At 35.3% G+C, this 12528-nt stretch overlaps 1 protein-coding gene across 2 annotated transcripts in view; it reads left to right on the forward strand.

Annotated features, from left to right (window-relative positions):
* The window catches only part of PDE3B (phosphodiesterase 3B), a 170288-nt gene that overhangs the window by 122977 nt on the left and 34783 nt on the right, over positions 1 to 12528 (forward strand). For both annotated transcript variants that reach the window (XM_082628663.1, XM_082628664.1), the window contains exons 6-7: positions 7034 to 7235; positions 7802 to 7878. In XM_082628663.1, coding sequence (XP_082484789.1) covers positions 7034 to 7235; positions 7802 to 7878 — 279 coding nt within the window. The remainder of the gene's footprint in view (positions 1 to 7033; positions 7236 to 7801; positions 7879 to 12528) is intronic.

Genomic DNA, 12528 nt, shown 5'->3' on the forward strand with positions numbered 1-12528 from the left:
TTAAAGTATTGCAAAACAAAACTTGCCAACCTGGAATTCTTTATCCAGTGAAAATATCCTTTAAAAATTAAGGTGAAATAACATTTTTTTCATACAAACAAAAGCTGGTAGAATTTATTGCTAGTAGACTTGCACTGCTAAGATTCAGCAAAGGAAGTTCCTTAGGTAGGAGGAAAATGATCCAGATTGAAGCATGGATCTTCAGGAATGAATGAAAAGCACTGGTAAGCCTAAATATGTGGGTACATAAGAGAATACTGATCATTAAAAACAATGACTCCCTTGTGGCTTGCATAGTGTATAAAGAAGTCAAGTATATGGTAACAGTGGCACAAAGGGTGGGAAAGGGGTAAATTGACTTACAGTGTACTGGCAGTGATTGAAAAGTACTAAAAAAGTTCTAATTTAAAAGAAACTAATACTTCAAAGATGCACATTGTAATATCCAGGGTGATAATTAAAAGAATAAAAGAAAAAGTATAAGTAAGAAGCTAATATAGGAGGTAAAATGGCATGATTAAAAAAAAAACCTTGAATAATCTAAAATAATACAAGAAAAGAGAAAATAAGAAACAAAAACATAAAGAATAACTAAAAAAGAAATAGCAAGACGGAGGATTAAGCAAACTATATTAAATATACACCTTGCGTGGGTGGCTGGTAGGGGAGCTGGGGGTGCCAGGGATCTGACCAGAGTTGTTAGAGTATATTATCTAAAATGTGCTGTTTTCCACAAAAAAGTTGAAAATACACTCCAGTTAATAGATACAGACTGTCAGACAATTAACAACACAAGACTCAAGTACATTCTCTTTACAAAAGGCACACTAAATATAAGGACACAGGTCTGATCTCATGGGTATAAAGCACACAAACCAAAAATTAATTAATTAAAATAAAACACACAAACCAAAAATTGATTAATTAAAATAAAATACACAAACCAAAAATTGACAGAACTAAAGGGTGAGAAAGACAAATCTGTATTCATTTTGGAGATTTTAACTCACCACTCTCATTATCTAGTATAATAAGCAAACCAAAATATTAGTAATAGATAAATGGAAGATTAGGACAACATGATTTAACTGACTTGACCTAATCGACTATAAAACACCACACTCAGACATTACAAGATACATATTTTTTCCAGGGACACACACAAGATTGATCAAAATAGACCATTTGCTGAGCTATAAAACAAGTCTCAACAAGTTTCAAAGGATTAAAATCATATATAGCGATCAGCTTCCGGAATGGCAGAGAGAGGATCTCAGTAAACTTGTTCTTCTGCTAAAACAACAAAAATAGGGGCAAAAAACTAAACTCAATCATTTCAGAATTCTGGAAGTTAACAAAAGCCAGAGAACTAGAAGTCATCTATACAAGAGAAACTAACTACCGAACCTTGGTGAGACAGTGGGGTTCTGCGACAGCTTAACTGGGGGCACTTCCCAAACCCTCTCTCTGCCCAGCTCAGTGATACTACAGCTAAAAGCCACTAGCTTTGCAGCCATTAGAGTCTGACCTCTTTAGAAACTGCATTAAAAGCAACAACCTGATAGTACAGTAAATGTTTTGTTCAAGCTCCCTGGAAAACACTTCTATTCCCAGGGTGCTGTGGATATTTCATTTGACTCAGAGCTCAGCTTTCCAAAAACACAAACAAAAAACCCTTATACCCTATGCCAGGCAACATTGTGAGTGTGTAAGGCTGTGATTTCAGCTGGGGCAAACAAGAGCTGATTGGGAATTTAAAAGGAAATCCTGGACACTAGATGACCCTGGGGAAGTGGAAAGCTCTGGCAACAGAAGAGGATAGTTTTTGTTTGTTTGGTTTTTTGTTTTTGTTTGTAACAAAAGGGGCCAGAATAACTGGATATCCAAGAAAAGAATTTGGACACTTATCCCACCACATATACTAGGCTGAGCACATGTTTAGGGCTGTGCACGTGCCCAGGAAAGATCTGGGAAAGGCGAAGGCCCTGGTCACTCCATCTGTAGCTGACCTTGAGGTCCTGCACAAGCAGGAAGTAAAAGCTAAGGCTGTCTTGTAAACTTGCCTGGAAGTTTGAAGTTGTATCTTTTCAAACACATTCTCACCTACAGATGACACAGAGGCAAGACATTTAAAGTAATCTTCTGTCTCATCTAAATTACACTGACCCAAGAATGGCTTCTAAGAAGTCAAGCATAAATCAAGGAGAAAAGGGGGAAAAAAGCAGCAGAGAACTCAGTGGCTACACACCTCAGAGAAAACAAGATCTACATATTGAGTCCAGGAAATCACTCAATGAATAATCAGAAACAAAAAACGAACAAAAACCCAGCAACATACACCTTGAGGGTGGGAGAGACCTGATATTAGAATTGTTACAATATATTATCTAAAATGTCCAGTTTTCAACAAAAAAACCATGAAGCATGCAAAGAAACAAGAAATTTTTCGCCATGTAGACAATGAAAAACAGCCAACAAAATTTCCCTGAGGAGGCTTGGATTTGGGATTTAGTAATGACTTTAAATCTGCTACCATAAATATGTTTAAAGAACTTGAGGAAACCATATCTAAAGTAAGGACAGTATGACAACAATGTCTCACCACAGAAAGAATATAAAGAATTAGAAATTATAAAATAAAATTATAAAATAATTTAAATAATTATAAAATAATTACCACTTCTACTCAGTATTGGGTTGGAGGTTCTATTCAGGGAAGTTTAGGTAAAAATGAATAAAAGGAAGATGTAAAACTATTTGCAGACAACATAATCATATATTTATAAATCCTAAGAAATTCATTAAACCTATTACAACCAATAAACAAGTTCATTAGTGTGGCAGAATACAAGATCTATAAACAATAATCAATTGTATTTCTATATACTAGCAATGAACAATGCAAAACTGAAATTAAGAAAATAATTTCAGGACTTCCCTGGTGGCGCAGTGGTTAAGAATCTGCCTGCCATTGCAGGGGACACAGGTTCAATCCCTGGTCCGGGAAGATCCCACATGTCGCAGGGCAACTGAGTCCGTGTGCCACAACTACTGAGCCTGTGCTCTAGAGCCTGTGAGCCACAACTGCTGAGCCTGCGTGCTGCAACTACTGAAGCCCGCAAGCCTAGAGCCCATGCTCTGCAACAAGAGAAGCCACCGCAGTGAGAAGCCTGCCCACCCCAACTAAGAGTAGCCCCCGCTTGCCGCAGCTAGAGAAAGCCCACACACAGCAACGAAGACCCAACGCAGCCAAATATAAAATAAATACATTTATTTAAAAAAATACTTTGGAATAAATTTAACAAAATAGTGCAAGACTTGTACACTGAAAACTCTAAAACGTTGAAATTAAAGAAGACTCAGATATGTATTTTTTTAAAAATTTTTGACTATGCTGCATGGCATGTGAGATCTTAGTTCCCCGACCAGGGATCAAACCCATGCCCCCTGCATTGGCACGCAGAGTCTTAACCACTGGACCAACCAGGGAAGTCGCAGGAAGACCCATATGGAAAATATCCCATGTTCATGGACCAGAAGACTTAATATTGTTAAGATGGCAATACTCCTTAAGTTGTTCTAAATTTAGTACAAATCCTTATCAAAATCTGATCTGGCCTCTTTGTAGAAATTTGAGAACCTGATCTGAAAATTCATATAGAAATTCAAGGGACCCAGAGTAGATAAAATTATCTTTAATAAAAAAAAAGAAGAAAAAAACTGGGGGACTCACACTTGTAAATTTTAAAACTTACTACCAAGCTATGGTAATCAAGACAGTGACACTGGCATAAGGATATTCCAACTCAGTGGTATAGAATTGAGAGTCCAGAAATAAACCCTTACATGGTCAATTGATTTTCAGCCAGTGTGCCAAGGTAATTCAATGGGGAAGGAATAGTGTTTTTAACAAATGATGTTGGGACAACTGGATAGATATACAAATGAAAAAGAATGAATTCGGAACCATACCTGTCATCGTACTCAAAAATTAACTGTAAATGCTTGTACACTCAAATATAAGAGTGAAACCATAAAACTTGTAGAAGAAAACATAGGAGAAAATCTCTCTGAGTTTGGATATTCTTAGACACCAGAAGTACAGTCCATAAATGAAATAAATTGATAATAGAGAGGGACTTCCCTGGTGGCGCAGTGGATAAGACTATATGCTCCCAATGCAGGGGACCCGGGTTCGATTCCTGGTCAGGGAACTAGATCCCACATGCAAGCCGCAACTAAGAGTTCACATGCTGCAACTAAGGAGCCTGTGAGCCGCAACTAAGGAGCTCGCCTGCCGCAACTAAGACCCAATGCAACCAAATAAATATTTTTTAAAAATTCATAATAGGAATTCATTAAAATTAAATCATTTGTATTTACTTCAACAGACACCTAAAGAAAGTGAAAAGACAGTCCACAGGATGGGAGAAAATATTTGCAAATTACGATCTGACAATGGACTTGTATTCAGAATAGACAAAGATGTCTTAAAACTCAATGATAAACACACAAATGACCTCACTAAAAAATTGGCAAAAGATTTGAATAGGTGTTTCTCCAAAGAAGGTATACAAATGGTCCTAACCACGTGAAAAGATACTCAGCATCATTAGTCATTAGGGAAATGCAAATCAAAACCACAAGGAATCATGACTTCACACCCACTATGATGTCTATAATTCTAAAGACAGTATAATAAGTGTTGGAAACATGTTCAGAGGTAGGAACACTCATACATCACTGATTGGAAAGTAAAATGCTACAGCTACTTTGGAAAACAATTTGGCAGTTCAGTACTTGAACAGAGAAATAAAACTGTGCTGTATTCATACATACAATTTTATATGTCATTCAAAATGAATGAACATATGAAACATCTTTTTTAAATGTTGAGCAAGACATAAAAGCATTTATACTATCTGATTCAATTTACAAAGTTCAAAGAAAGGGCAAAACTAAACTGTAAAGAGATAACATATGTGGTATAAATATAAAGAGAGGCAAGAAAAACACTACCATAAAAGTCAAAGTAATGCTTTCCTTTAGTGAGAGGGAGGGGAATTAGATGTTGGATATGGGTTTCTGATCTCTGGCCATGTTTTATGTTTTAGCTTGAGTGGTGAGCATTCCTGTTATAACTTTTCTGTACGGGTGTTATATTTCACAATTTAAAAGGTTTATAATAAAAATGATGAATCTGTACTGTAGAAAGTATCTTGTAAGGGTTGCTGGGGTTTTCTTTACCATTTTGTCTTCTCCTCGAAGCTGTTGTATGTTATATGAAATTTCTACCCTAAAATTAGGCTATCCTTTATTCTTCTCAGCCTGTTTGTCAGGGTTTTGGACACTCAGTATTATAATAGAAAAAAGAATGCTGAAAATTAGGACTTTAGTCTCCAGTTAGTAACTAACTGTTATTATTTTGACAAGAAAGATACTTCCCTTTTCTAGTCCTTGGTTTCCTCTTCTGAAACATTAAAGTGTTTGACCGATTATTTATAAAATCTTTTTCAGCCCCAACATTATATGAAATTATAGGAGCCTCTAAACAAATCAGTTTGATAGAACAGCAGTTGGCAGCCCTGCACATGTAAAATAAAAACGCTACTTAACCCACAGGGCTATTATGAAGATTAAATAAAGTAACACATTGTATAATCAGGGTTTTCCAGACAAATAGAACTAATAGGATGTTCGTGCATGTGTATATACCTACATACATACATATATACTTACATATACATGGGGTGGGGAGTGATTGATTGATTGATTGACTGATGGGGATTGGCTCGCCAGATTGAGAGGGCTGTCAGGTCCAGAATTTTTAGGGCAGGCTGCCAGGCTGGAAATTCTAGCAGGAGTCGATGTTGTAGTTTTGACTCTGAAGGCAGTCTGGAGGGAAAATTCCTTCCTCTTTGGAAGACTTCAGTCTTTTCTCTTAAGGCCTTCAACAAATTGGATGAGGCCAGTCCACATTATAAAGGGCAATATGCTTTATTCAGTCTACAGATTTCAATGTTAATCACATCTGAAAAATACCTTCACAGCAACATCTAGACTGGAATTTGACCAAACAACTGGGCATGATAGCCTAGCCAAGTTGACACATAAAATTAACCATCACACACATCTGTAACTATGTCTGAAAATACCATAATACCTTAACAACTGTTATTTGCTTTCCTCTCTGATTCACACTTTACTTGGATCTTTATTTCAAAATAAGGTTTTAAATCCACCTACACCTCTCCAGATATACCCTTAGTTCAAGGCACCCAGCAAAGGCTCTTGAGTAAATCAATAGGATTAGGGATGTATGTCTGAAGCACTCTTTTTTTCCCCTTATTTTAACACTTAGCACTTGTTTGTATTTTCCACTAGACTTTAGGTTCATTGAGTTGTAAGGATGGTATCTTTTTCTCCATTGTGAAACACTGCACGTTTTCCAGCATATAATAGGCTCTCAAATACTTGTTGAATGAATGAATGAGCTGGAAAGATGTGGATTTTTTTAAGGGATCTGCTGTTGTGTTAATATGATTTTATCGTATGCTTAATTTGCTTAATGCTATCAAGAACTTTGGTTCTTTGATAAAAATGAATTGTATTGTATTGAAAAATATTCAGTAAAATTTGGTAAAGATGCTTTTGTTCATGTGGATAATCAAGCTGGTAGGGACACAAAATGTTAAAGATAAAGACCAATATGAATTAGGAAAATTTGTGCCACACATTATGTACATTTTAGTTATACTTTTAGTATTTACCTACTATGTGCCATCCTGCCACAGGGTGTTTATTCCACTGTCATTGATGATGACAAATATGGTCTATATTCTGCCTGAATTCGTAGAAGGTCTTGAAGATAGCTCCATGTTGAATTCTAGTTAGTTTATCATTTAACTGTAAATACTTTGCTTTCTTTAAAGAAGGAAAATGCTCTTTATAAACACCCAAACACGGACAATAAACACATACATATCAGTACACACATTCATACATATCTCTTTCTTCTCTTTCAATTTTTTAGGTGCTTTACCTGGCCTGAATTCTCCCAGTCATGGACCAATGTCTGCTGGCTCTCCAACTAACCGATCGCCTATAGAATTTCCTGACACTGCTGATTTTCTTACTAAGCCAAGTGTTATTTTACATAGATCTCTGAGCAGTGCACCCAATTCACCAGAGTTTTATCAGCAACTTAGAAATTCTGATAGCAATTTATGTAACAGGTAAGTTTCCGAAGTGTTTACTATTTGTTTCAAAATATAGGTTATCTTAATAAAGTATTACCAGTTTTCTTGTTCTGTATTATAACTAGATGATTAATGAATACTATATCCTCTTCATCTAGCAGTTTTTATTCTAAACAATTTTTTTTCATTTCAGTGCCATTATTCATTTCCCAGCTAAATGATCTCCATCTGAAGTGAAATATAGTGGTATTTTATCCATCATAAGATAGCAGTAAATGTATGAGAATTATTTTAGTATGTACTAATTTAGTACCTATTTACAGTACCCAGTCCATATGGTGTTTGTTCTCATTTCTGCTTTGATGGTAATAAGTGTTTACCTCAGATCGCAGTGTTACTTCCAAAATATGTTATTTCCTTCATAGGGACACAGGTGCTTTCTAGGATAAAGCCTGTTAAGTTTATAGAGAGATTGGAATATTAGGATATTTTGCAGTTGGGATCTTGCAGTTAAAAAATAACCAGATTTTCTGATTGTATTTAGGTAAAAAAAATTTGCCTCACTTATCATATACATATATTTATCTGTTTTATTTTATAAGCTGTGGACATCAAATATTGAAATATGCTTCAGCATCTGAACCAGAGTCTGGTACAGACTGCCACAGGGAAAAGTCAGGTGAGACTGCAAAAGTCATGTGTGTTTAAATTTAAGAACAATTTCTTACATTGTTTTTTAAAATGAATAAATGAATGAGTTTTTTAGTTTATCCATCTTTAAAATGAAGATTATAATCTTTTTTACTTCACAGAGGAGTTATTAGCAAATTATAAATAATAAATGGTGAAAGTATTTTGAAGAGTAGAAATGTGCTGTACGAATGAATATAGTCTTATGTTACGTCTAGGGTTCATAAATAGTGAGATTAACTATATTAACCTCGAAATTTAAATTGCATAATCTTAGCTCAAAAGGGTTTGCATACATTTTTAAATAATTACACAAAGGAGTTGTTTTAAAATTTAGTTAATTATATTATTCTGAAACATACCCTCAAACAAGAAATATTGTTAGTGATAAAGTTATAGTTGTTTTATAACTTTAAAACATTGATGACTCAAGTGTCCACTAATAGTTAACTAGGTAACTCAGACCATCATATCCCCTGAAGGTAGCTAGAAAAGTTACAAGTTATTAACAACAACAAAAAAGTCTGCTTCAAGCCATTGAAGAACTAACAAGCTCCTCAGAATTTCCAGCATAAGACCTGGAGGAGGACAGAAATCCAAGAAAGTGAGTCTCAAGTTTGGGGCTACCAAAAGGGTGTTCGCTGCTTCCAGAGGGGCCAGTAACTGATAGAATGAGCAGTCCCTTTGGTAGCTTCATGGGACTAGGGAGACAAAGATTGGAATTGAAGTTTTGCCGTGGTAGGAGTAACTTGGTAAACTCAGCAGTACTGCATCCTAAGAATAAAGGTAAACCAGAAATAGGCCCTTTCAGGGGTTACAGGTGCATATCAATCCTTTCACATACTTTAAAATTCACCCTTTTATAGTGTACAATTTAATAGTTTTGGGGTTTTACATTTTAAAGGACTAAAAAACAACAAGAACGAAGACCAATCCTTCACAAACTTCCAAAAAATAGGAGGGCAAACTTCCCAACTCATTCTATGAGACCAGTATTACTCTGATACTATAAGCAGACAAAGGCATCACAAGAAAATAAAACTATAGACCAACATTTCCAATATCCTTAACAAAATACTAGCACACTGAATCTAGCAACAGATGAAATGTCATACCATGACCAATTGGTATTTATGCCAGGAATGCAAGGGTGGTTTAGCATTTGAAAATTAATCAATGTAATACACCCCATTAAAGAGGGGGAAAAATCACATGATAATCTATCTAGATGCAGATAAAGCATTTGACAAAATCCAACACTCTTTCATGATGAAAACACTCAAACCAGTAATATCAGAGAAGTCCTTCAATCTGATAAAGGGCATCTTTGAAACAAACACAGAGCTAACATCATCCTTACTGGAGGAAGACTGATGCTTTCCCCCTAAGATCAAGAATAAGAGAAGGGACATGACTCTTTTTGAATTTTTTTACAATAGCCAGGACATGGAAGCAACCTAAGTGTCCATCGACAGATGAATGGATAAAGAATATGTGGCACATATATACAATGGAATATTACTCAGCCATAAAAAGAAATGATATTGAGTTATTTGTAGTGAGGTGGATGGAACTGGAGTCTGTCATACAGAGTGAAGTAAGTCGGAAAGAGAAAAACAAATACCGTATGCTAACACATATATGGAATCTAAAAAAAAAAAAAAATGGTTCTGAAGAACCTAGGGGCAGGACAGGAATAAAGACTCGGAGTAGAGAATGGACTTGAGGACATGGGGAAGGGTAAGCTGAGACAAAGTGAGAGAGTGGCATTGACATATATACACTACCAAATGTAAAATAGATAGCTGGTGGGAAGCAGCCGCATAGCACAGGGAGATCAGCTCGGTGCTTTGTGACCACCTAGAGAGGTGGGATAGGGAGGGTAGGAGGGAGAAGCAAGAGGGAGGGGATATGGGGATATATATATATGTATAGCTGATTCACTTTGTTATACAGCAGCAACTAACACAACAATGTAAAGCAATTTTACTCCAATAAAGATGTTAAAAAAAAAAAGAATAAGAAGGATTTTTGCTTTCAGCACTTGTATTCAATATTGTACTGGAGGTTCTAGCCAGGAAAATTTCTAGAAATATAAAAAAATAAAGATATCTGAGTGGAAATAAAGAAATAAAACTGTCCTTATTCACAGATCCATTTGTAGAAAATTCCAAATACACACACAAACACACACACACACACACACACAATTATTAGAACCAATAAACAAGCTTAGCAAAGTCACAAGATCAAAGTACAAAATCAATTGTATTTCTATATACCAGAAATGAACCATCAAAAATTGAAATTTAGAAAATGTTTCCATTCATAATAGTATCAAAAAGAATAAAGTTAGAATAAATTTAACAAAAGAATTAGGAGATTTATAAACTGTAATCTATAAAACGTTGAGAAAACTAAAGAAAGAAAATTAAAGAAAAGTTAAAGAAACTAAATAAATTGAGAGGCATTGCATAGCAAACAGATAGGGAAACTCAGTACTGTCAACAGGCTATTCTTCCAAATTGATCTGTAAATTCATTACAATTCTGGTCAAGTTCCAGTAGGCTTATTTTGGTAGAAATTGACAAATTGGTGTTAAAATTTACATGGAAATACAAATGGCCTAAAATAGCCAAAACAATTTGGAAAAATAACAAATTTGGAGGACTGATACTACCTGATTTCAAAACTTATTTCCACTTCAAAAGACAACAATAAGAAAATCAAAGACAAACCACAGACTGGGAGAAAATATTTGCAAATTATACATCTGATAAAGGTCTTATAACCATGACATATAACTCTTTAACTCAATAGTAAGTCAACCAGCTCAATTAAAACACAGGAAAAAGACTTTAGATATTTTGGTGAAAGACTTTTGGTGGAGGATATGATGAATATAAATGAATGGGTAGTAAACACATGAAAAAATTAACATCATTAGTCATTAGGGAAATGCAGATTAATACTACAGTGAAATACCAGTAAACTCAAACCAGAATAGCCATAATCAAAAAGACAGACAATACCAAGTGTTGGCAGGGATGCAGAGAAATTGGAACTTGTGCATTGCTGATGGGATTGTAAAATGGTAAACCCACTTTGGAAAACATTTTGACAGTTTCTTTAAAAGGTAGACATGGAGACTTCCCTGGTGATCTGGTGGTTAAGACTCTGCGCTTCCACTGCTGGGGGTGAGGGTTTGATCCCTGGTTGGGGAACTAAGATCTCACATGCAGTGTGGTGCGGCCAAAAAAAACCAAACAAACAAAAAAGTTAGACATAAATTTACCATATTACCCAGCAGTAACATGGATAAGAATTTACTCAAGAGAAAACTTATGAGCACTCAAAGACAGGCTTATGAATGCTTATGACATAATTATTCATGATAGTGCTAAACTGGAAAAGATCAAAATGTCCATCAACTTGTAAATGAATAAATATCATGTGGTATATCCATACAATGGGATTCTGTTTAACAAAAGAAGAACAAACTGCTGATACATGCTACTACGTGGATAAACTTCCAAACATTATTCTAAGTGAAAAAAACTAAGCTAAAAAGATTATATATTGTTTGATTCTATTTATATGAAATTCTAGAAAAGGCAAATTTATAGAGACAATAATCAGAATATCAGTTGCCTGGGGTGAAAATAAGGATGAACTGTAAATAGGCATAAGGGTACTTTTTGAGGTGAAGAGAATGTTCTAAAACTAGACTGTCATGCACAGAGAACAGACTTGTGGTTCCAAGAGGGAGGGGTTTGGGGGAGACATGCAGTGGGAGGTTTGGGTTAGTAGATGTAAAGTATTATATATAGAATGGATAAACAACAAGGTCCTACTGTGCAGCACAGAGAACTATATTCAATATCCTATGATAAACCATGATGGAAAAGAATATTAAAAAAGAATGTAGGACTTCCCTGGCGGTCCAGTGCTTAAGACTTCACACTTCCACTGCAGGGGGCTCGGGTTCGATCCCTGGTCAGGAAACTAAGGTTCTGCATGCCACACAGTGTGGCCAAAAAATAAAAAAAATTAAAAATATAATGTATATATATATGTATAACTGAATCACTTTGCTGTACAGCAGAAATTAACACAACATTGTAAATCAACTATAGTTCAATAAAAAAAAGACTTTTTTGAATCTAAAGACCAAAGCAATCAGGTGTTTTGAAGATAATGATGATAATAACAAAAATTCTGGGCCAAAAAAACAAACAAACAAAAAAACTGGATTGTCATGAATATTGCAGAAGTCTAAATTTTCTAAAATTATCGAATTATGTACTTACTCTGAGTGGGTTTTATGGCATGTAATTATACTCAATAAAGCCTTTTAGAAACCACAACAGATTATTAATTCTCACAGTTCTTTGCATTGACTGGTCTCAGCTGGGAGATTCTCCCTTGAGGGCTGTTATGTAATTGCAGTCAGATATTGGCAAGGGTGACAGTCATACAAAGGATTGATTGGACTGAATTTCCAAGATGTCTCATGTGTCTGCTGGCTATTGACCAGTCCATTTAAATATGACCTCTCTCTGGTCTTCTTCCAGCATTTTGGCTGGAGGCCAAAAGAGGAGGCTATGGAAGCTGCCAGTCCAGTTAATGGCTCAACCCA

The sequence above is a fragment of the Mesoplodon mirus genome (genome assembly GCF_964341445.2).
Source record: "Mesoplodon mirus genome assembly, chromosome: 7".
NCBI lineage: Eukaryota > Metazoa > Chordata > Mammalia > Artiodactyla > Ziphiidae > Mesoplodon > Mesoplodon mirus.